Source organism: Electrophorus electricus, chromosome 3, assembly GCF_041902795.1.
Source record: "Electrophorus electricus isolate QZ-2024a chromosome 3, ASM4190279v1, whole genome shotgun sequence".
Classification (NCBI taxonomy): Eukaryota; Metazoa; Chordata; class Actinopteri; order Gymnotiformes; family Gymnotidae; genus Electrophorus; species Electrophorus electricus.
Genome location: NC_137499.1, coordinates 31735862 through 31761990, shown reverse-complemented (window position 1 = coordinate 31761990; position 26129 = coordinate 31735862). Strand labels below are relative to the sequence as shown.

The following is a 26129-nucleotide window of genomic DNA, read 5'->3' as shown; positions in this document are numbered from 1 at the left end:
ATGCTCAATTGAACGTGGGTGGTAATGAATTTCTGCATGTTATCTCACATTCTCCATCTCTCGCTTTTAGCTTTCTATCTCCATTTGTTCATCGGTACACTCAGTTAAAATAAATATGTAAAATAGAATACATTTGCATAATATAACACATTTGCATAATACAAATTTATCATCAGACATGTATGTTTCTGTTATGATAAAATGTCACACTTGTGAAAGTTGAGCAGCTGAGTGAACAGCTCTAACTTTAACTCTTCTCTAACCTAAGCATTTCTTGAACTGAATATTAAGTCATGTCTATTGGAGATTTGTTATTTGACAAATAAACATTGTAAAACCAATTTAAACTACTTTAAAACCAATTTACACTACTCTGAATGCTGACAAACATGTTTTTAGGGTTTAGCACTAGAATATTCCTGTAGGACCAAGACAATGTTCATAATTTAACTACAGTAGGAAACATACCTTAACAGAGCAGTCAAAGTATTTTGATCTGGATGTTTTACCCAAACTAGAGTAAAACATGCGCTGTTTGACTTGCTGATGTCGTCATCTGGGCCAGAGGCTTGTCTCTTGTCTCTCTTTCAGCTATAGTTTGGCTAACTCAGTTCATGACACATACTTAGGGGGACATTTTTTGGCCTGTTGGTCTAAATGTATCTTATCTGCACTGAGGGGACAGTGGGTCCAGGGATAAGCCCTGTCACAGTACGACATGTGCAGGAGATATCCCAGCTCTCATTAAGAGAGGCTGGGGAGAGCTGCTGCCATGTTTAATCATCGCTGCTTCACTGTTACACACCCAGGAACTAAGCTTTAATATATTTATGATAATGGTATTATTAAAATTGTTCAGCTTTAATGCAATGTTATTATTAGTTAATTTCATTAACATGTTTTTAGAAGCATTTGGCATTGGTATGTCTGGAACAACTTTTATGATGGACATAATATTTATCGTTTTGGTTTTGTTTTGTGTAAAAATAAAACTGATTGTTTACTGTAAGGTAGGATTGCAGTTCTGTCGGGAAGCCCTGGAACACAGTGTGCCATTATGTCATTCATGAAAAAATAAAGACCCATTCTCTCTCACACAAAAGTGGAAATGAATGGTATCTTGTATCAGAAAGAGTGTGAGAGAGAGAGAGAGAGAGAGAGAGAGAGAGAGAGAGAGAGAGAGAGAGAGAGAGAGAGAGAGCGCCTGGGTTTGGTATGTGGTAAACGTGTTGAGTGCGCCAAGTGTTTGAGGTGTGTGAGGATAAAAAACTAGACAGCTGCCTTACACCTCCTTCCTCTGTGTGTGTGTGTGTGTGTGTGTGTGCACGCAAGTGTACGTGACCACCCCTATGTGGTGATTAACAGCTGCCTGGGTTCTGAGGCAGAGCATTGGACTACTATGGCATGTATAATATGGATTAAACAGCATTTTTGTGCCATGGAGCTTTTTTTCTGCCTGCTTTTATCATGGAGCAGTATCCTCAAAGCCAAGGCTGCATATAGAGAGATTAAAAGAGAATGAGTCATGATGGGCATCTTTCTCTTCCATACCTGCACATGCGCTGTTTGGTTACACTGAGTGAAAGACAACATCATAAATAAACACCAGAAATCTAAAATCATGTCACAGAAACAATCTCCTGATTGAAACAATTTCCTTTTCATTTAAAGATTACATTACCTAAATAGTCATCAGTAACATAATTTAAAGGATTATAGACTCTCATAACATATTCTGATTTTTTTTTACCGCTTTCAAGTTATTTGGCATTTAAGGCCATTTAAGGCCATGGTTCCTGGAAGCGTTCCTTAGTGCAACCCATGCCTTACTGTATGTGTATGATGTTTCATTACTCATTTGCTTGTGTTTACTTTTTGAACTGAAGTGTGTTGAGCAGAAGTGTGTTGCTTAACATAGTTCTGCTATCTTGTGCTTATTTGCACAAAACTCTGTGTATTCTTATTGATTATCTGTTTTTCCTGAGAATAAAGTATCAGTGAGACTGGCAAAAATGAATTAACAAAACCCATGTTGCAAAAACAGTGTTATTTTTATTTCTTTTGAATTATACACATTTTTTCTTTGTTAATTTTGTATAGAAGGTATTGTTTGAATTAAGCAAACATTATTATTAACAAGAGTATTTTTATGGTGTATACAAAACAAAAACTGCCATAAAAAGTTCTGATCTGTTGGGGGAGAAGCTCAATTTCATGACTGATGCTTTAGCAAGGACAGTTCAAAGATCAAAGCCATGAGCAGGTGTGTGAGCATGTAAGAGTGTGTGTGCAAGAGAAAGAGAGAGGAAGCAAGACAGAAAGTAAGAGAGACAGAGAGAGAGACACTATTGCCTTTATGAAGCTTTTGTCTTTTAATGAATTTTTGGAATGGACAAAGGCTTGAGTGATGTCATTAAAATAACAAAGCCATCTCGTGACGCTAGTCAAACATCTCTGCTGGTCTTGTGCCTCTCTCCTACTCTCTGCCTTTATGCTGGAGGCATGTGGAGCCAGGAGCAGTCTGCTCAAATCAGCTCCACTGAGTGCTTCCCCCATCACCCGGCTGCGCTTGGAAGAAAATACAACTACCCTTCAGCATTTCAAAAATCAATTAGGCTCATCGTCCTGCCAAAAGAAACATACAAAGGTGCTATGTTGAGTTGTGTGATTAATTTGGAAGCCTAGTTAGAATTATGGATTGTTGGCTGTACTCTTTAAGGTTAGGAATCCTTGACTTTATTATAACAGTTATTACTCCCTCTGAGTAATGAACACTTGGACCTCACACTGGTATGCAGAGTAAGATCTTAATATTGAACTCATTTGTACAGAGTCCATACAGTCAGATTTGCTTTGACTCACCTCAACCTTTTTGGCCTTTTCCCCACCATCGTGGCCCCTCCTCCCCTCAGCTTGCCACTGCAACCTGCATGCACGCCGCTGCCGCTTCAACATGGAGCTGTACAAGCTGTCAGGACGCAGGAGTGGAGGTGTATGCCTCAACTGCAGGCACAACACAGCTGGCCGACACTGCCACTACTGCAAGGAGGGCTACTACCGGGACATGACCAAGGCCATCTCCCATAGACGTGCCTGCAAAGGTAGGGTCAGATTTTCCCACACACAGGAGGCCGAAGTGTGGGCCATTCATGGTCAAGTAGCCTCACCTGAATCGATCCACTCACAGCCTGCAAATACCCTCTGCAAAAGGAATGTCATGCAGCAATGTATGGCTTTAACCAATGTCAGGATCAAAGTCATTATCTGTGTGAACACACAATTTCTGTTAGGGTTGCATTTGAAAAAGAAACTTTAATACCTCTGAAGTCTAACATGTCACTTGGCAAGGTGAAAAAACATGTGGAAATGCTAATTAAAATGTAAATAGAATACACATCACTGTATACAGAAAAATAAATAAATAAATACATTTTATATATATATATATATATATATATATATATATATATATATATATATATATATATATATAAAATTATAAAGAATAAGTTGCATCCCCAGAGGGTTAATGCATCTAAAGCTGAATATTCTGAAATTACATAAAGGTGATTTTTTTTAGCCTGTTCTTGTAAGTGATCAGAATTGCTCTCTGAGGATAAGCTACCACTGGCATGCCTGCATGCTAATTTACCATGTCCTAAGAGCCCACAGGGGAAAGCAGGTGAAGCATAGACTAACCAGAACCAGCCGTCTGACCTCCACTGTTGTGCCGACTTGTAACATCACTGCAGGACGTCAGAGCACATACATAAATGCACCCATGTATGATCTGACGCTGTCTTCACCGTGGCTACAAAGCCATGCATGCATACTGATCTGGCATGGGTAAAGCATACACACATGCATGCATCCACATACACACACTAGAGAATATGCTGGGGCTGGAGAACACACACATTTCACCGACACACTCAGCACTGGCACAAGAACAGAAAGCACTGGTGAGCTCCATCTGCCAGGGATCAACAACACAGGCTGAGCATTAGCTTCACTGTCAGAGGAGTTACAACTAAAAGCCTCACCCTATTTTTTCTGCCTTTGTATATAACGGCCTTTGATCAATTACATTAGAATTGCAACATGTCTAACGCACATTATCAGTAGTCTCGCACAGCATGGACAAATGTAATCAAGCTTTAGTTAGCTCAACATTAATGTTTTTTTTTTTTTTCTGGAGTTTTAACCCAACATGTCTTTTGCAGAACCTTTAAGAAAAATGCACTTAACGGGTGAAGTCCTGCCATTAAAAAACAGAGGAGGACCATAAGAGCAGTGGTCCCCAGTGCACAGGCCTCCTATTCTTTTCATTGGATTTTATTTGCTTAACTTGGAGAGGCGTAATGAGTCTGAGCTGCGTACGAGCAGGACGCAGGACGGCACTGGTGTAGACGAGTTCCCCTGGAAAAAGCCAGCCGAGGCCCTGGAGAGCGGGGGCCAGCTGTGGAATTCAGGACTAACGTGGATGTTAACAATCATCCCCCTCCCCCCTCCAATTCCTCCCCTAAACACATTAGTTCAGTATAATGAGATATTTAGTATATGAGGTGTATAATGAGATATTTCTCAATTTAACTTCTGTTGGGACAGCTGGGTTACTTGTGAGTGAAATCTCCTGGTTATTCATAAATGAATCCAATGTCTTATGGCACCTTGTAGATTCAGAAGTGGGTATCCATTATGAACACATTCATGGGAAAAAAATGAAGGAAAAATGGAAAGAATGTACTTTTAAAATGAAAAAGAACAATATTCACTTCAGTTGTAAAATGTTCAAGGCAAGATCTCTTCAAACTAATTTACCATTTGGCCTTTGGAACCATCACATATTTAATATTTAGGGCAGCTGCTGAAGAGGTCCTGACCAAACCACACTGTGGTTTTTAACCACAGTCATGTTTGTTTTCCCACTGGCTCTCAACTGGGTTCCACAGTGTCATTCCTCTTATGCCCTTCTGCCTGCCTTGCTTTTTGGCCCTGCCCCTATATTCATCCCCTAAGGGTCTGAGACCTCATTACTGGTTCAGTCTGGCTAATTGCTCTCACACCAAATGAAAACATCAATGAACTCAGAGGAAAACTGCTATAGGCAGCTGCTTACCCAATCACCAAGCAGGTTTGGTTTTGGCACACTGTCTTAGCCCAGATCTCAGGCATTATTAATGGCCAGTGCAGCCCCATGCCTCATTGGCATCGCTTTTTATTCTCAGCAGAGGGATGCTCCTGATTCCTAAGGAGGTTACAGATGGCTTTCAGCACCGTCGCGTCGCCCCTGCCAGCCTAAACATTTGTTTAAGATGTATTTTGAATGCTCTGAGGTCAGGGTAGAAAAGATACATCAGGGCTAGTCACTGTATTATACACACTTAATGGCTACTTTATTAGGAACACCCATCTAATAGTGCATTGGACCTCCTTTGGCCTTCAGAACCACAGCAAATCATTGTGGCATAGATTTCACTAAGTATGCTTAGGTAAGCTCTACTGTCCAAACGTCCATCCACAACTATCAGACGATACATGGTGTGCCAAGAATACATTTCCCGCACCATTACTCCACCTCTACCAGACTGAACTGTTGATGTTGACACTTGGGCCAAATTCTGACCTTTGCATCAGCATGGTGCAACAGAAATCTGGATTCATCTGACAAGGCAATGTTTTTCCACTGCTCATTGATCAAGATTTTGCCTACTGGAGTCTTGCCTTTCTGTTTCCCTTAGACCAGTCTTTTTTTCCCATTCTAATGTGGATTCATACTGAAACTGATCCACAGGAGACTTGCTCACCTGATTTTATGCTGCACTCCAGGGTTATATGTCTAATTTCCACACAAGGAAGATCCAATTTTGGAAGGACAGTTGTCTCTAAAAAAATGAATGTAAAGAATGTAACATGCACCTCTCAAATAGCCAGGAGTTGGGAGGAGGAGTGCCAACAGCTTCCAGGGCTGACTGCTTGTTTGTTTGGCCATGGGCCAAAGGGTTGAAAAACTAAATAGCCTGATTTGCTGCACGTTCCTCAGGTGACAGGCTCTTGCCTCACAACGTCAGTCAGGGGGCTGGCGTATTTATTGTTCAAGTCAGTCAACCATCCACACATGCTTATTTTGGACGGGAGGCAAACCATGGTGCCAGGGGCATTTGTGGGTAGAAAATCAGCCACCGTTTTCTGCAAAAAATGTCCGCAAGTACAGGAATGGAGGCCGGGGAGTTTCAAGAACCTAAAGGGAGAACTTATTGCTTTACTTCCCAGATGAACAACTTCATCCTTCATCAAGCAGCATGTAAACAGAATGTCATTGGTCACAGATATGCTCATTCACAGCTAGCCTCTTTCTTGTCCCCAGCATTGCACTTTCTCTCTCCTCTCCATCTTACCTCCACCTCAACCTGCCACCTATCTCATTCTCTCTCCATCATTTTTTTTTGTTCTGTCTCTTCCCTCTCAGTCCACCCACAGAGGATTTCTTGCGAATGAGAACTCATAGGCCACACATCACTACCTACCCAGTGTTTTTTTCATGGATATTGAACAAAAACTCCACTGCCCACCCCCACCCTCCTAGTATTCATTGGTGCTTCTGCTTGGGACGGATGTCTGAAGTGCTCTGTGCTGAGCTGCAGGGGGAACAGTGCTCTACAGTGGCAGTGGGTAGGCTGGATGGTGGGTGGCTCTGACACAGCAGCTCAAGCACAGCTGCTCTAGAGTGACTAATATGAAGCAGCCATGTCGAGTGCACATTAAAATGTTCAAAACACCTCACCTCAAAATAGAATTCCAACTTATCCCGATGACTGCACTCTCCAGCATGGACATAAAGCACTTTAATTACTCAATGGATGGAATATATTCATATAAGCGTAGCTACAAGCACACACACGCACACACACGCACACACACGCACACGCGCACGCACACACACACACACACACACACACACACACACACACACACACACACACACACACACACACACACACACACAACTTATGACCATGATGAACTGGGGTCATTTTAGTTGGTGCAAAGCAACTGTCTAAAGCTCAAATTGGTGGTGGTTCTTCCCACATCTGCTGTTGTCTGTGAAAACATTCAGTCTTATCCAGAGGGAGTTGGAAATTAGTTCCAGCAAGCCACCCTCATTTAGTTTAGGTCATGGTCCCATCCCATTGTTTTGGTAATTTGTAATAATCTTACATTAGTTAATGCAGGTTCTGCTTTCACTCATGAAGGTTGTTAAGAGAAACTTAACTTATGTCCTTGATAGGAAAGGCAATAGTATTGGAAAGCAATACATGTTTCATGATCTCATAGATATATTCTAATGCTGTTTAACAGACTGGATTTAATTTAGCATGGAAAGTGCAATACTTTTTACTCAACACACCCATTTCAACATTTCAAAAGTACTAAATAAAAAGAAAGCATGTCATTGGAATGTTTAACAAACAGCTCCCTCAGACTCCACAATGAACCCAAACAGTCTCAGAAAAACAAGTTTCTACATCATCTTGTTTAATTCAGTGGGTGATTTCTGATCCTCAAGAGCGTCTCCTAGTACTCACTAATAACCCAACAGTGTTCCTGAGGCTGGCCCGCTTCAAGCTGTTTTCAAATTACTCCTTGGGTTCCATAAAAACCTACCGGCATGATGAAGAGAGCTGGGCTGGGACTTCAAACATGCAGCTTTATGGTAAACGTTTGGCAGAGAGAGCACGCAACGAAATTCTCACTTTTAATGCGCGATCCTCCTGACTAACGGCTTAAGCAGAACAGCTTTGAAGCGTGCCGCATTGCCCCGTTAATGGGAACGGTATTCAGGCTTTATTTGCAGGGGCCGTGCCTGCCAAGAGCCTTTACGTTGGAAACTCGATCAGAGAAGGCTGTGAGCTGCCTATGTTGCAGATCATAACCCTCCAGCAGAGCACAAAGGGTTTCAACCTGTACGCACACACATTCATACTCTTATACACACTCGTACCACACGTGTACTAGGAAAAGACCAGACATACATAGTCACACATGCACCAACCTCCAGACATTCTCTTTCTCTCTTTCTCTCTCTCACACACACACACACACACACACACATACATTAGGCAGAGACCAAGCATATACACAATTGGCAACCACTAGATGTTCTCACACAAAAATACACACACACACACACACACACACACACACACACACACACACACACACACACACACACTCTCTCTCTCTCTCTCTCTCTCTCTCTCTCTCTCTCTCTCTCTCTCTCTCTCTCTCTCTCTCAGGCACACAATGGAGAGTTTCCATCTCATACACACAAGTAGGAAACAAGGAAAACACCAGACACACACCTCTGGGTAGACCCTAACCAGACAAGCTTACACAAAGACAAATACTCACAGGTGCATGTTTTAACTGCTCATAAAGTCTTCCAGAATAATGCTTAAAATGGGTTATGGTTAACCAAACAAAGTTCCAGACTGGATATCAGCTTAGAGGGCAAATCTACCTGCATTAACTTAAACAATATCTAAGGTTCAACAAATGTAGCCTTGAAAAGTATAGGACAATTTCCATAAAGCTGAAAAATGACACAGATCTTAAACACAGAAATCTGCAGTTATGCATGTAAGCTCATGACTAGAATGAGGGTATTCAGGCATCTTATTCTGGCTGTGCTTTTCCTCCTTCATTCACAATATTCAAAATAATGCTTAGGTTGCTACTGCTAAAATAACAGTGAAGCAACGTACCAACCAGTAATTCAATTCAAAATGCTTTTAATTCTTCATTGACCAGACAAAATATTTGGCCAATATTTCCACATGATAAAACAATAAAGTTGAGCTTACTGGGCTGCAACTGGATCCTGCATTTCTTGACTGGTAGAGCAGCACTTCCAACACCACCACACTGAGTACTGGTGCTCCCCAGGGCAGCGTACCCAGCCCTCTGCTGTTCACACTGCTGACTCATGACTGTGCAGCGATGCACAGTTCGAATCACATCATCAAGTTTGCTGATGACACGACCATGGTGGGTCTCATCAACAAAGACAATGAGTCAGTATACAGGGAGGAGGTGCGAGAACTGGTGAGCTGGTGTAAGGTCAACAACCTGTATCTGAATGTTGACAAGACAAAAGAAATGGTTGTTGACTTCAGGAGAGCAAGGCGAGATCACTCCCCGCTTGCCATCAACAGCTCCTCAGTGGAGATCGTCAAGAACATCAAGTTTCTTGGTGTTCACATAGCAGAGAACCTCACCTGGACCCTGAACACTAGTTTCATCACCAAAAGAGCCCAGCAACGTCTTTACTTCCTTCGGAAGCTGAGGGAAGCCCATCTCCCATCACGCATCCTCACTACCTTCTACAGGGGTACTGTAGAGAGCATCCTGAGCAGCTGCATCATTACCTGGTTTGGGAACTGCACCGCCTTTGACCGCAAGACCCTCCAGAGAATAGTGAGAACAGCTGAGAAGATCATTGGGGTATCTCTTCCCTCCATCACGAACATCTACTTAACACGCTGCATCCGGAAAGCCACCAGCATTGTGAAAGACCCCACATACCCCTCACATGAACTGTTCATCCTTTTGCCATCTGGAAGAAGGTACCGCAGCATCCAGTCCCGCACCTCCAGGTTTCTTCCCAGAAGCCATTAGACTCCTGAACTCTGACTAACTCCAATTCCAATTCCGATTCCAAAATGGGCACTTTTATACATGCTTATACACAGTCACACACACACACACACACACACACACACACACACACACACACACACACACACACACACACACACACATACTTACATACATACATATCTATACACACACTCACACATTGTTTTGCATCGGACTAGTGCTGAAGTCAAACCTCACACAAATAAACTATGCACTCCTGTTGCAGTCTTGCACATTATCCTACTTGCTGCTAGAGTACTGTACTAAACCAGCGCTGTACTCTGAATTGTTCTGGCTGCTACCGGTGACTGCTATGTTCAGGGTAGCATGTCACTGATTCCTATGCACAACTCGCTTTATATATGCCCAGTACTGTGTACTGCACTAAATAATTGCACTGTCTACTCATTTTGTATTTGTCCTGTCCTGTATTTATTATTGTTTATTTAATGTTTATTTAATGACATTTTTGCACTATATTGGACTATTTGCACTTGTGTAGCATGTTGTCTGTTGCACTGTTGTTTTGTGTTGCATCATGGTCCTGGAGGAACATTGTCTCATTTTTGTTGTGTACTTCTATATAGCTGAAATGACAATAAAACCTCTTTGAACTTTGAACTTGAACTTAGTAGGCCATATATGTGTTGTCCTGAGCTGTGTTTGGTGACAGTGGTATAATTTATTTTCTGTGACACATCCTGCCTCTCATATGCTTCTTTTATTTTCCAGCATGTGACTGCCACCCAGTTGGTGCTGCAGGTAAGACCTGCAATCAGACTACAGGCCAGTGCCCATGCAAGGATGGTGTGTCTGGCATTACGTGCAACCGCTGTGCCAAAGGGTACCAACAGAGCCGCTCACCGATCGCCCCCTGCATCAGTAAGGCCCTTCTCTATCACTCTCTCTGCTTCTCTCTGTCTCTCTCTCTTTTTCACTCTCTCTTTCTATTTCTCATTCTCTCATTCTCACACACATACACTGATTAAGCAGTGATAAATTAACAAAAGGAAACTTAATAAATTCATGTGCTACTGTGCTGAGGGTTCCATGGCTTACTACTTTTAGCAGTCAACAGACTTTAAGTGTGGAGTATACGGTACTCAGCTATGTTTCTCAGGTGTTACATCTCAGCAGTGTACCAAGCTGGAAACAAGTTCTTTATATATAAGGTATTTTAAAAGAGCTAAGATATTGTCGTTTTATTGTTTGTTAAAGGCAGTATTGTTTGACAGTTGCTAACTGGTGTTTACCACCAAAGCCACTGATATTTAAATTGATCTACTTTGATCTAAATTAATAATTGGCAAATTCAGTGCAATTTAATTTGGAATTGCCACAAAAAACAACTTTTAAACAAACTTTAAATCAGAATCCACTAACATGAGCTATATTAGTGTTCCCTCAGGCACTCCCATGGCTACTTTGTGGACATCACCCTAAAGAAAGTTTACCTAAACACTTGCTATTCATGAATGTGCCACTCTTTTCATTCCAACACCCTGGTCCCTGGATCCATTATTTCCTTGGATGAACATCTTGCTATTTGACCTGCACTAAAGCAAACAGAGCCTACGAGGCTGGCCGCCATGGCCTGGCGTGGCCCCGCACCTCGCTGATGGCCCATCAAGCCGTGAATCTAACTGGCTGTTCCAAAGCCATGATTGGTGATATGTTTATTGGCAGTATCAACAAGGCTGCAGATTCCATCTCCACGGTGATAAACGGGAGGACCACACAGCGGGCTGTGGTATAGCTAGATCTGTGGGTTGGGGGGGGGGGGGGGTCTGGCCATCATCCCTCCTTGGCTGGCATCGCTCGATAAGATAATTGCTGGGAGCACGACACAATGCCTGGCTGCTTGCTCTAATTTCGATCATTCCCCTGCTTTATAATGGATTCCGTTGTCAATATGGATGAATTTGGTCTTCAGACAAAGCTATCTCAGATATAGAACCAGTCTGATATGTTTGGTGGGGCTCCATAAAGTGAAATGAAACCTGTGAACCCTGTGGATTTAGATTTTTCTTCATTTCAGTGGGAAGGTAACAAATCTAGTATAAGACCTGGAGAGAGAGCCGCAGTGGCTGCACTGAACAGATTTAGTTTCTCTTATACTTTGCAAGATAATGTGTTTTAGGTTTAATAGGTCGATATTAAATTTTTGCGATATCAGAAATTTTGCCAAGTGCAGTTTTAACTGCACTGGATCCCCCAGAAGCATATACCTTACAACAGAGAACACAGCAGAGAAGGAAGGGTGGGCTTCAAGCAGTAAAGCTATTAAATTCAAAAATGCATTTTCATCAAGGATCAATCACATGTCTATTAAAGTGGCCTTGAGACTCCCCATGTCTTTAATCATTACTTTCTATAATACATAATGTTCTTAAAATGGTACAATTTATTAATTCCTACCCCTTCCCTGAAAGGGGAAATCTCAAGCAAAAGGAGAAGAGTTTAGCAATTTTCTTGTTGGTAATTGTGCCTGTTTTGTTTCCCTTGTTATAGAGATTCCAGTTGCTTCTCCCACTGCTACATACACCAGTTCAGAAGAACCAACAGGTGAGAGACAAAGCTGTTAATAAGTCTGATAATCCTCCCAGTGTAAGCGTGACTACAAGACCAAATGTTATCTTCTGCAAAAAAAACCCAAAAAAAACATTTTGGGCAAATTATTCCTGGGTGAACTGTCTGTCCTGTGGGCACAGAGACGAATCACATCAGGACATTACAAAGTGATTTTGGAGTGACCACGCTGTGGTTATTTCCAGTCTCAGTGGTGAGTTATCACTATTGATGTTTCTCCATTTTTGATTAATCTTGATTAATCTTTCTGATTATCTTCACTCTCCTCTTCTTCTTACCTAGCTCTCTTTTGTTTATTTGGCCTAAAGCCTACAACTGCAACATTTACATTTGAAGCATGCCATTAAAATTATTTTGCCCTCTATACAGTACTTCTTAGCAGCAGATGTACATGGCTCTCTTCTTGCATGATGGAAAATTGAACACATAATAAAACACGGCCTCGTACCCTATTCATATCCAAATTACTGAAAGATGTTAGATTGTCACGGTAACCTATAAGATCCATTGATACTATTCCATGCCTTGTCTGATAAATCTTTATTTTACTGACATTTATTAAATTCTGACTGGTGGGCACATTCCCAAGACTGTGTTGTCGTAAGGCTTGCTGGCACCTTAATCTGATTACATGCTTCATTTGCTTGGGATTGTTTCTCCATGGCGCTGTTCTCTGTGAAGAATTAGCTGGGAGCCTGTGTTGTCGTGCTCCTTTTCACACTTGATTATCTCAGCAGTGTGGTCAGTGTCAACTCCACAGGAGGCAAATAATGACCACCGCGATTAGATGTTCTACCAAAGATCTGCTTATACAGCTAATGAACAATTCTTATGTATCTGAAAGGTAGAGACATCCAAGAGTGTCTCCCTGTCCTAAACTCCCATATTGGAATGAAGAGGGAAATTGCTGCTTGCTTGTGCAAAATCTCTTTGATGCCATCTCTGAAGTATTTGATAGTTTATAAAAAGAATCAGAGAATGTTGAGTAAATATGGACTAAAAACAAGCTGCAGTTCCTAAAGTGCTGGTACTGATGACTGTCTAAGAACCTTCCCTCAGACTTTGCAGCGGTAGTGTTGGAGAAACAGCCTCTGGTGTGGTCCCCTGGTGGAGCAGCAGACTCTAGCATGGCCTCACTCAAGAGGCTCCACAAAGCGGGCGCTTGTCTCCCAGCAGGGGCCGGGTGTTAATGAGGGCTGGGGATGTGATGAGGAGCGGCGGGCTTTATGTCCCTGGCCTAATGGCAACCAGGGTGTATCAAAGAGAGGCAGGATGGGGGCGGATGGGGCCTGCGGGCACACAAAGCCCTCCCATCCTTCTGCAGCACATTTACATGGAAATCAGGCGTGGCCGATATGGACTCATCAAATTCATTTACTTTAGTATTTTTGTCCTTGTCCGTTGCATACTCCTCCTTTCTTAACCCAGCCCCCAACCCCTGCCTGATTCCTGCTGGCCACGTTTTTTTCTACTTCCACCCATGAGCAGACATCTTGCTAGAATTTTTTTTTTATATATATATATATACACACACTCACTACCTCACACTTGCTCTTTCGTTCTCTCTCTCTCTTTCTCCTTCTATTTTTTATTCTTTATTTCTCACTGTCTTCCCACTTCCCACTCCCCACTCCATCCCCTAACCCTAACACCCCCTCTTCCTCCCCCTTCAAACTTCTTTTCGGGATGGCGTTTTTTTCCCGCTCCGCTATTGCCTGGGCAACCTCATTCACACGGAATAGAAAGGGCCGTGAAAAGGGAGGGCTGAACAGAGCCCTGGAGAAAATAATGAAGTTTGTCCATATTCAAGCAAAAGCTGAAAGGTCCCCTCTCTCCCATCTCTCTAGCTCACTCCTCCTCCCTCCACCACCGTCCCACCTCTGTCCCAACCCCCACCCCCAAAAATGAGAAACCTCCACGTTATTACCGCTCTGTGAGGTAGCCACACCAGGAGGCTTTCTGGTTCCAATTTGTGTCAGCCGGGAGAGAGAGACGTCAGAGGAACCAGGCTGCTTTCCTGCCGAGTCTGGCCTCATTTGAGTCCGGCCTCCATCCAAAAGGTGCCTGGCATCAGCCCAGCGTGGCAACGGAGGCCATCACAGAGGTGTTCTGGCACATTCTGGAGCACAGGACGGATGCGTCATGCACAGGAGCTATGAATCATAGAGGCCAGACTCTGTGACAGTGAGCTGATACACAGTGAGCTCCGTTTAGACCAGGATCTACTCTGTCAGACTGTGTGTAAGCTACACTCAGTAGGTGAATGGAGTGTGGCTTAATTTAATTCAGTTGATTTGAATTAAGTGAAGGGTTCGGTGAGGAGAACTCTCGGCCGTGCTTCCCACCCCCTCTCAGTGGCCTTCTTTTCAGTTGAAATGACCCCTTTAGCCCCCAGAGTTGACATGGTTAATGTCGGGTCTGGGACATAGCAGGGGGGAATGGAGAGGCTGGCCTGGATAATAAGGGTGAGAGAGGACCTGACAATAGTTGAGTTTAAGCCTTAGTCTGATCTATGGGGGCACTTTCACGGGAAGGGTGTTTGGTGTCTGATGGGAGGCAGGGGACTGTGCCACACTAGACGTTGTCTGGCCATTGAATCCCATAACATATTACAGCTCTGTACAGTTGTGTGTAAGCAAAATGGGGGTTCAGAGCTGGTGGAGAGGAAATAAAGCAATATTCACAGCTTATAAAGTACATGGACTTTATGAATTTGCCATGACAGTTTGGCAGGCTTCTGTGGTTTTGCAAGACTGAATCCAAATGCCTCGCAAGTTGCAAGCTGGATCCAACCCCTAGGACGTTGTTTTGACACATGAGGAGTCCCATAAAAATGATCTGAAACACACGTTGTTCCATAAAACATATCCATGGAGCTCTTCTTCTGTCAGAAACCTCCACCTGACCTGTTTTCTCTGTGCCTTTCCTTCCACAGACTGTGATTCCCACTGCAAGGTCACTAAGGGCAAACTTAAGGTCACCATGAAAAAGTACTGCAAGAAAGACTTTGGTGAGTGAGTCACACTTTACATATGTCTGATCTCCGGCTGGGTGAGCGTCACGGCTGCTCCAGGACCTCCCCGTAGATGGGGATGGCACTGAAATCAAGGGTCAAATCATTGCAAAAGCACTTATTTATGCAAATGGGAGAACAAAATGCTGTGCTAAAATATTTTTAAACAGAGAAATTGATATAAAAATATTCAGCCAGTCACCCTGTGATGGCTGGACCAGAAATCTTGAAATCAACAGCAAATCTCTGTCAGTCTGTGTGTGTGTGTGTGTCTGTCTGTCTGTCTGTCTGTCTCTCTCTCTCTCTCTCTCTCTCTCTCTCTCTCTCTCTGTCTCTCCCTCCTTTATAGAGCTGATGGTTTATTCATGGGATCTGGGTTAAAGTTATAGCATCAAAGCTTGCAGCCCAGCATGACTGTGCTGATGCCCATGCTCAGATCCAGCCTGCAGAGGACAAAGGGAACAGCTGGTTCCTGTTGAAGTCCCAGATCTGCAGGGAGGTTATGAGCACCAGTGCTCGTATATGTGTGGATAGAAGTTGAAGGATTTAGAAGTGCCACAAAAAAATGGCATTGCACCATCAGATCTCTGTCCTTCAAACTATCATGGCAGATGCAAATCTGCCACACTAGAAAGTACAAAGATACCTCACGAATGCCAAGGCAATGTATTACAATTAAAATCGCTGGGTGAATAGGCATAATATGTGCTGTCAATTTTTTATATTCCTAAAGCTGTGCACAGGACAGGAAAAACAGGGCGTGGAGATAATATTCGACATCATAATGTAACGCTTCAGCTATCTGTAAAATGCATTGAGATACGGGGTGTTAAGAGGGTTATGAGTACTTCTAGGAGAAAGAGCGAAATAAGGAGGAGAGACAGAAAGAGAGAGAACACACATAAACATATGCTTCATATTGTAAATACATAGCACATTCACAAAGGCTATCCAGAGTGCATCTATTCATACATTATCATACCCATACATATGGTATATCAGTAGCACTATATACATTTTAATGTCTTATTACTTATTACTTTAAACAAGTCATTTAAAATCACCCTGCAACTATCTCTCCGTATGCCTTGGTTTCTCAAAGATTTCCTGGCCATATTTCCAGTGGGCAGAAAATTAGAGACATCGGATTATTCCTATCAGCTGAAAGTGCACCCACCAAAAATAAGTGAGTGAGGTGGTAGAGAGAGAGAGGCACAGAGATCTGTTAACAGCCATCAATGGTTGTCTATAGGTCTTGTCATCAAGTTGAGCCAGAGCTATAAAGTTCTGTTGCATCTCTTCTGTTACAGCCACCATGAGGGAGCCATTTATTATGTTGATATTCAGGAGGAGACACAGTGTGAGCCAGGCTTGTGTCTCTGACCACAGCACAGCTTCCTTCAGACAAAGCCAGAGAGAGAGAGAGACTGAGAGAGTCTGAGAGAGAGTGAGAGAGCAGGTGAGAGCGAGAGAGAGAGTCTGAGAGTGAGAGAGCATGAGAGAGTGAGAGAGTCTAAGAGTGAGAGAGAGCATGAGAAAGAGCAATAAAGTATCTTCACTAGCTTCAGCGCTCAGTATGGCTCTGGTTACAGATTCGTGTTTGTGTGTGTGTGCGTGTGTGTGTGTGTGTGTGTGTGTGTGTGTGTGTGTGTGTGTGTGTGCGGCTGTGTGCTTGGCTGTGTGTGTGTATATGTGTCTGCATGAGAGAAAAAGAAAGCGAGCCTGAGCCCTCCTGAAGTTCCCTCTTACTAAACAATAAAAGCTCATTTCCAAGTTTTGGCCTGAACCATACATCAATGTATCATCTCATACAGTGTCTGAGAAACCTTGCCAGTCTTTTAGAGGAAAGCTTTGGCTGGCTGACTGGCTGCTATACATTTTAGAGCTCCTCATTGCATGTCTTAAAACATTTCATCCAATAGCAATAAGGTAGGCCCATTGTTTTTGGTTAGCATTTTTCTTCTTTTTAACACATTTGCTTTTCTTAATTTCTATTTTTAAGTTTCTCTCCATATTCATAGTAAGATTGACAAAGTATTGCTTTTCTCCCTGACACTTACTGAAGCTGTTTCTGACCCAACATGAAGCAACACGACAAAGTAAGGAAGCTCACCACAGCTCCTCTGGTCCGCTGCGGGCAGCTGGCTGATTTTGGAGATGCATTGCATGCAGCAAATGGGCCATGGTGTTCATATACAGCACTGTCAGCCACCCCAAGAGGCCTGGCAATTCATCAGTCAGAACAGGGGAGGAGAAAGTCACAATCGCTTTCAAATGCATCCAAATAAGCGTGGAAGTATGGGGACTCTTCTGTTTTCCTCATTCATTGGGTAATAAAAGGAGAGGGAGAGCATGTGATCCTTCTGAAACAACTCACGAGAAAAACTCCAGTTGTGATACTCCTCCGCATAATTCATTTTTTAATGCATTCAGAGATATTATAAAGAACTTGAAAATTATTTCTGCCATTATTCTTCTTTTTTTTTCAAAATTCATTTGTGTTTAAAGACAGATGTCAGTTCTTTCGTTTGTTCTAGAAGGTTCTTAAAGGATGGCTGGGTTTTTCTTACCTCGGCTTGACTACATCTAAATCCAAGAGTTTTGCTCGTAACACTTTGTGTGACTGGATATTTGCACACCCCTGTGTTTCACTGTGTGTGTGCACGCGTGCGCGCGTGTGTGTGTGTGTCTTCAGTGGGTGTCCAAGGATCATGGAAAGAGGTACCTCCTTCTCAACACTTTGCCTCTAATGCATATAAGTCACTAAATCTCTGATGTAAATAAAAGAAGTGAGAGGAAGAAATATTCCATTTATCCTCTTTTCTTCTCTATCTCTATGGAGTGATCAAGAATAAAAGGGTGAATTATGAAACTGCAATCCCTAGTCCCAGAACTGGGAGAGCTACCACGAATCAAAGCATTATGCACGTGTGTGTGTGTGTGTGTGTGTGAGTGAGTGTTTGAGTGTGTGTGTGTGTGAGTGAGTGTGCGTGCAAGTGTGTGAGAGTACCCAGGGGCCGAGCCGTGCCACACACATTCGCAGCGAGGCCAGTACTCAGCGTGGTGATATGCGCCAGGGCATAGGGTGTCACAGCAGGGGGCGGGAGCGTGAGCTTCAGGCCGCTAATCAGGCGCACTAATTCGATTAGGCTGGCTTGTGTAGAGCGCGTGGGACACGCCCCAGCGCATTGCCCAAAGACACAGAAGAGTCGCAGCAGGCAGGGCTGTGGGGCCCTGCATCGCTCCTCAGCCTGCTCCCTATCTACTCATCCATCGCCCTTTCTCTTCCTCTCCCAGCTTCCAGCTGGCTGAGCTCTCTTTGCCTCTGTTTGTCTTTCTCCAGTTTCAATGTCTAAACTGGTCCTGGTGTAGCCTGTTCTCTGGGGCTGTGGATCGAGGATCTGTTCCATTCTCTCCATGTTCCTTATTCACTGTGATGTAATCGTGTTTTGGTACACAGCCATGCTGGCCTGGAATCGCCGAGCCTGTGCCGTCTCAGAGTCTCGCCACCACACAATGTGATGGCGGTGTGCTTGGAGCTTTTTTGCACCCTGTGAGCTCATAAATGGCTCATTGCTGGCTCCTGCCATATGAGACAACGTGACAAGGGTAAGACGAGAATGAGACGAGAGCGAGACAAGAATGAGACTCCGGCAGCAGATTCTCACGCTGCTCTTGGACCAGGCACTGGGAGCCCATGGATTCGGCGAGCCGATGAGCTCGGAACACTTCCAGGATTCTTCTGGAAGCCTCTCTGTGGCTGGGAAGATAAATAGCAGCCTCCCCTCCGAGACCACCCTCCCCAGCCCCTCCACACTCGCCTGTGTTCTTTTTATCTCCCTCTCTTTGGCCCGAAGAACGGGCTCCGGCCCAGAGAACCAGTGGGGATGAATGGAGAGCTCGTGGGAGTGCGCTCTCCTCACACCAACACTTCTCTTTTCTTCTCTCAAATTGGGTGCAATTTGCTCACAGCAGGCCCCCCGCTGCCCAGCCGGGACATTCCACTCTGTTCTAGGGGGCGATTCATGGCCCCGTCACTAAAGAGTGCTCACATTCAACAAACGGGGGGAAAAGAGAAGGGAAATAGAGCACTTCCCCAGTCAGTTTTACATAATACCTCGAATGGCGTATTTCTTAAACATGATTCAACTCTGGTTAACAGGTGGGTCACTGTCGCTGTATGTGTGTATACTCGTTTGAGTTTATTAACATTTTCTGTGCATTTGTGCACTGCGCAGCCAAAGGCATGCTCTCATTTCCAAACTGGGTCAATTCCCTCTAATTACAAAATAGGGACTCTTAGGTAGGCCCCCTCTGGGCCTTTCTAGAACATTCCCCACCAAACCACTTCATCTTGAGCACAGATTAGCTCACAAGCTTGGCATGTGTGTGTAGAATGATGTGACGCTAGACTAGCCCCACACCATCAGGCCCTGCCTGCCTCATAGAAAAAGAGGTATTTTCTACACATTAAGTCATTTATTTGACTTTTGCGACTATTACGAGGTTGCGGCAAAGTTTCTGCCTGCCTGCTTCCTATTCCACCTCTGTCACACTTCAGAGTTCTATCCTTCTGTGTTTTTACCACACTGTGTTTTGTCCTTCAGCAGTTGTAAGTCGAGCCTCCACCTCCACCTCCACCTTTTTCTGACTTTGGATGGAGAGGAAAGTTGCTAAGGCCTCACGGACTACAGCCATTGCAGCAGGCCCTGTCGGGGGAGGGGAGGGGAGGGGTCGTGCAAGCACTCGCTGTGCGCATGCATTGGCTGTGCGTGCTATGGCAACTGTTGCTGTAATATGGAGCATGCAGGCCAGAACAAGGAGGAAGGGTCAAGGGTCAGGCAAGAGGAGAGAGGAAGGGGAGAGGCTGTGAAAATGAGCAAGTCAACCATTTTGAAACATGCAGTAATAAGCAGAATGCACATGGCAACAGGCAGTTTACAAAATTTCATAAAATTGTGCATCACATATTTGTCATGATAAAAACTGCATCCAAAAAACACCAACGAGAATAATCTTTTTCCTAAGCTCTTTGGAAAAAAGAGAAATATGGGCAGGGGTCAGAAATCTTAACTCACAAATTCTAACACTATCATCCAGACCTTGAGCTCATTTCAGAATTGTGTTAGTGCAGATACTGTCCCTCTCTAATACAGCTTCCATCTTCTCAATTTACTCATTGTTCAGACTTATTGCATTAGCAGCTATAAAGCCCATTCCAACAGTAAATAAAGAAGCAACATCATTAATGGATTGGTCCATCATTTGCAACTTGTACCTTTTTAAAGTTCTTTCTTAAAGTTTTTTCTCATCATTTATAATTGAATGTAGCACATTTATAATCACATGAAGCTCCACTCTTCTGCTGGGATTAAATCGTAGACTACGCAAAGTATGGATTAAAGATAGTCCAAAGAAGTAATTCAAAATCCTTTGAAAATAGCAATGTCTTTAAATGTTCTAACCAAAACAATCACTGCAAGTCCTGCTTTTGTCATTTTAAATGGACTTTTTGTGAAAGTTTAGAAAAGGTTGAGGTGTTCTAGTGCAATTAGATTTAGTTTCAAAAATCAGCAGAAGGGCGGTGTTGTCTCATAACCACTGAGCGTGTATACCTCTCTCCAGCTGTCCAGGTTCATGTGCTGAAGGGTGACAAGGCGGGAGAGTGGTGGAAGTTCACCATCAACATCATTTCTGTCTACAAGCAAGGCGAGCACCGCATCCGCCGTGGCGAGCAGCTGCTGTGGCTGCGCGCCAAGGACGTGGCCTGCAAGTGCCCCAAGATCAAGCCTGGCCGCAAGTATTTGCTCCTAGGCTCAGACGAGGGTGACACACGCGGCCAGAGCGGCGTGGTGGCCGACAAGGGCAGCCTGCTCATCCCCTGGAAAGACCTGTGGGCCCGCAGGCTCCGCAAGTTCCAGCAGCGCGACAAGAGGGGCAAGTGCTAGAGGGAGCTGTAGAGGGCCAGAGAGGGGCAGAGGAACCTGGTGGGGGCAGGGGTGGAGGGGTGCCAGAGGGATGTATGAGCAGAGCGCTGCTAAGCAGACAGATGTCGGTAGCCTTTCATAGGAACTGTTGTGAAGAAAGCCCAGTTTTGCAGCTTTGTCCTCAGTTGTCTTTTGTTTTTGTTTTCCTCTGATTTTTTTTGTCTCATATTTCATGTTGTGGATTTTGCAGAGTTTGCACCTAATGTTACGTATACAGTGTAAAGTCATTTTCAAATGCTCGGTTTTGGTGTCTCTCACATTATTTCTTTTTATACCCTCTCAATTGCCCAAGCCCTTTTTTACAGAACATAAAAACAAGGTTAGCCACTGTGTCACATACGCTTTTCTGGACTATATTTTGTCTTATAAGACAAGTATTGTGATTTACAGAGTTTTCTCTTCTTCTTTTGAGATGCTGACATTTGCTTGGACTAGTTATGACAAAGCTAAAGTTATTTTATAGGAGTTACTGTATGTTGATCATGTTTAAGCTGTTATCTACAAGATAAGTTCAAAGAGTAAACTAACACACTCTAAAACCACACTTTTAAGTAAAGAATTATGGGCAATACCTCAATTCAGATTCTCAGTGTTTTCAGCTATTTGAAGTGTTCCAAGGAAACGTGATATCATGTTTCATTACATAATGTTTTAAATCAGCATGAACCACTACTCATGTAAGTTGAATGTTCTTTTTTTTTAATGTTATTTGCAATGTACAGTATAGCATATTTGACCTTAGATTACCATAGTGTGAGTCTATTAAAGACATAAAGCGTAATCTTTAACCACTTAATGATCCTTGATAGTGATTAAACTTTCATAAGTTAAGTTTAGAAATTCAGGCTCACTTTCAAGGTACACTTTGCATGACACATGGAGGTATGGTAGCTTATGTTTCCTGAACACTTATAATTAACATTTTGTTAAATCCATTTGAAAATCCTAAAGGCCAGAAAATGTATCCTCCTTGACCGAAAAGAAGAAAAAAAAATGTGTGGAATGGCCAGCCTGAGCTTCACAGTAATCATGTTGAAGTACTGATCAGATCTCATAAAGATTCCCAATTTGTGGGCAATTTTAAGGGATGATTTTGTTTCCTCCATATGTCATGGTGTGGGGAGAAGCTCACTGATATTATTTTTAGCCCAAACCTCAACCACTTTAACTTGTGCAGGTTTGTTTAACTGTTTATTTTGTAGTCATTCATAAGCCATCATGCAGTAATGGTTGGGACACTATATAAAGATGGAATTTTTTTTGAAAGCCTTAAATAGAAAACAGTCTTAAGGAAAATAAATTTACATTATTGAAGACCATGACAATGTAATAAAGCGTGGGCCTATAATTTGCTTGGTACTTTGTGGAAGATATTGTTCCATTGTTATTTGTATAGTTGTATAGTTTTTTGTATGACATAAATTAGGTTATATTCATGTTATTAACCAGAGTGTTTAGTTCCATCAACCCTGTTTGGACAGAAGATTAAGACTGTTAGGTCTTTTTGTTTGTTTGTTCGCTTGTGTACATTAATTGATCAAATGGAGAGGAATTTGTACAGTATCTGTGCTATGAGAATGGAATGTTTTAACACATACACATACAAACATTTTTTGATTAATGGACTGATTCATTCTCTGTCTATCCCTCCCTCTCACTCTCTCCCTCTCTCTCACACACAATGCAATGGATTTTAGATCTAGTCATATTATTTCTCTCTCTCCTCTCTCTTTTTGTATGTCTCTCTCTCTTTCTTATCATCTCTTATATATATACAAAAACAAAAAGATTTTTGACACTCAAATCACTGTCAAGCTATGAACTGTGACATTGACTAAATATGAATGCACACATAAATGGATGCGTGAAAACAAATCTTTATTTAGAAGCATTCTGACCCAGCATGGATGTTAAGACCTGTTCTCCAGGTATTTGGAGAATGATTCTGCCAAACAGGTTTTGAATAAAAACCTAGCCATCGTTCATGTTCCATCTGTAAATGACGTTTAGCTGTATCCTTTGCAAAAAGCTGTGTTTTGTCTTGTAATGCATACTAATATATAATGGTCCACATAAAATGAAAATATTTAATGATATCTGAAATTACATGTCTTTGTTTTTATTATTGTTGCTATCATTTCCATCTCTGGATATGGTCTGTGAGATGATCAGATGTTGAAAACAAGTTGTAACCATTGAACATGCAGATAGTGAAAATTTGAAGATTGTTTTCAATAAACTCCTGTAAACCCACCTGTTAATTTGTGGTGAAATGATGAAAAATTACTGTAACTAATTACACTTTAGTGAATAATGATATTGCCATGGTAACTTCCTTTAGATACTTTGAAATATGATTATTAGCATTTCAAATCAGTGAATACCTTTGGGTAAGTGTTCATTGTTTTGGTTTGAAATGGCATGGGCGAGCTGAACTGAACCATTTAGCCAAAATATAGCTCTCTTGCTAAGAATATATACAGAAACACTAAGCATTGCAGTTAAACCTTGCCGACTAAATATCGCTGTCCTCCAATCTCTAACCGGTGTGCAACAGAATTTATGTAGAAAGTAACAAAAAGAAATAGAATTAATTACTCCAAAGATTCATCCCTCTGGCCAAGTTAAACTTCACCCCAGGTGCCAAGTATGTGTGTGGGAGACTTGTTAAAGACACAGTGAAGGGTTAGTGTGAACCATAAATGTCACTTGCAAAAAAACTGCAGGCTTCTTTTTTTTAACAAAGCAGAACAGCCGATCGGGCTCTGCCACGCCACCATTTACTTTGGCTCCAGACGCCTCTATAAAACGAAATGTATCCAGCGTAGTGCGTGAAGCGCAAGGTTGTGTGGTTTTGGACTGGTCCGTAAGTCTGTGACATGTAAGTGAGGTGCTAACACTGACCACAAACTTGATTGAGAGACACAGCGCTGGCAAGCATCCTAGAGACGCAGATCTCTCGCAATGTTCAACCCAGGCCATGTAAACTCCAACAGCCAGTTATATGAAGTGCAGAACCAGGATAAATATCCCATGATGAGTTAGCCGTGTCCCTGCAATGTTTCGTCTGTGCCTAGCACCTCTGGAAACCGAGCTGTGTTCCTCCAAAACACATTTCCATTCTGAAACTGTATATGTGGAATGGAATTCTTAGCTGATAGCAAAGCAGGTAAACCTTGATGAGATCCATGAGACCTTTGGTCATGTAAATATAAGGAAAGTGTTGGATGCCCATACACCTTTCAAAGCTCTGAGCAAAGCTTACTTTAGAAGGGGTTGCACTTCAAGGGTACACATACTTAAGCACTGACACAGGTTTTCATAGACAATCACACACTAGCCCATTCTGAAAACATTTATTCCAAACACACCCCCACTATTGTGTTTCTGTTAACAGGCATCAGGCAACTCCTAAAACACTTTCCGGTTGTGTGCGTGCATGTGTGTGTGTGTGTGTGTGTGTGTGTGTGTGTGTGTGTGTGTGTGTGTGTGTGTGTGTGTGTGTGTGTGTGTGTGTGTGTGTGTGTGCCCTCAGTGAACCTATGAACAGGCCAAAGAATTCAAGAACTTGACACTATTAGTAAATAGTAAACATCCAAGATATCTACCATGATAATTCTCGCTCTGTATTATTATAAGCAAACATTAACTTTCCAGCCAGCTGATATTTTGCTATATAGAATCTTCAGTAAACTGCAATAAATTTAGTGTAGTGTATGAAATTAATGTCTCTGCATTCTCCTTAACCAATTTACTTCTGAAAGCCATCTCTGTGCTAGACCCAACTGACATCATTCTCAGTCTTAAAAACCAAAATGCAGCACCACTTGAGTTTCACACCACTATGGGCACCCATGATGGGTCCCTTGACTTGGCTGCCAGGCTCTGCTTCTGGTGAGAAGATCCCTGGTGACTGTGTTCCAGCTCGTCGTTGAGAACCTCTCAAAGTTTCACCCCTCCTTCCCCCTTTAGCTACCCAAGGAGACTGTTAATTGACCCTGAGAGCTCCTCTCTTGCTTTCTCACCCTATGCCTTGGTGGGAAGTGACTCTATGAGAGACTTCATTTAACTTCTTAAAGCCTAGCCTCTAGTGCTAATTTGATCACTTTCATTCTGATAAGATGGACGAGCCAAAAACTGGGTTTTGTGTGCTGCATGTTCGAGAGGATCTCTTTCTCCCACTGTTACTCTCCAAACTCTCTCTCTCTCTCTCTCTCTTTCAGTGCTATATGGCACTGAGATCCTTTTCAATGTTCCAGACTCTCGGGCCCCTCGACTGCAGTATTAACCCTCTGTAAATCAAACTCCCGCCATCACCGTTTGCCATTTTGTTTGCCCCCGAGCTGCTGATTTTCATGAGAACAGCGCTGCTTGTTGTTCTCTCACCCGAGCCGCTGCATTTGTTAAAAGGCACTTGCCAAGGGAAACCTTGAAAGGCTGCATCAGACATTTTCACATTCTGCCAAAAAGTGGGAAACCTTGATTATCTCAGTATCTGTTTACTTTGCCTGTTGTATGTGTTGTATGTATTGTGTTGTTTATATGTTGCATATTGAAAGCTGTGGGTGAACTGTGGCCAGTGAGGCTTGCATGCTGAAACACTGATGTGGTGCACCATACTCTGCTCAAATAATGCTAATGGGCTATGGGGAGTCCCAAAGAGGTTTATGATTTCCAAACTGAACATATCTCAAAAATGAAAAATGCTTGTTTGTTTTTTAGTCTAGTCATTAGTTTTTTTCTTTTCTGGAAAATTCTCACTGGTGTGATCATCTATATCAATGCACCCTTCGGTAACAATTTCTACTGACCAGGGTTGCTTGTTTCATTTTTAAAAATCT

General features: G+C 42.7%; 1 protein-coding gene across 2 annotated transcripts in view; it reads left to right on the top strand.

The window, feature by feature from the left end:
• ntn1b (netrin 1b) overlaps positions 1-23541 on the top strand; it is a 43603-nt gene extending 20062 nt beyond the window's left edge. For both annotated transcript variants that reach the window (XM_035532930.2, XM_035532927.2), the window contains exons 3-7: positions 2913-3101; positions 10432-10581; positions 12211-12264; positions 15224-15298; positions 20927-23541. In XM_035532930.2, the coding sequence (XP_035388823.1) occupies positions 2913-3101; positions 10432-10581; positions 12211-12264; positions 15224-15298; positions 20927-21249 (791 nt within the window). In that variant the 3' untranslated portion in view covers positions 21250-23541. The remainder of the gene's footprint in view (positions 1-2912; positions 3102-10431; positions 10582-12210; positions 12265-15223; positions 15299-20926) is intronic.
• Positions 23542-26129: the final 2588 nt, after the last annotated feature.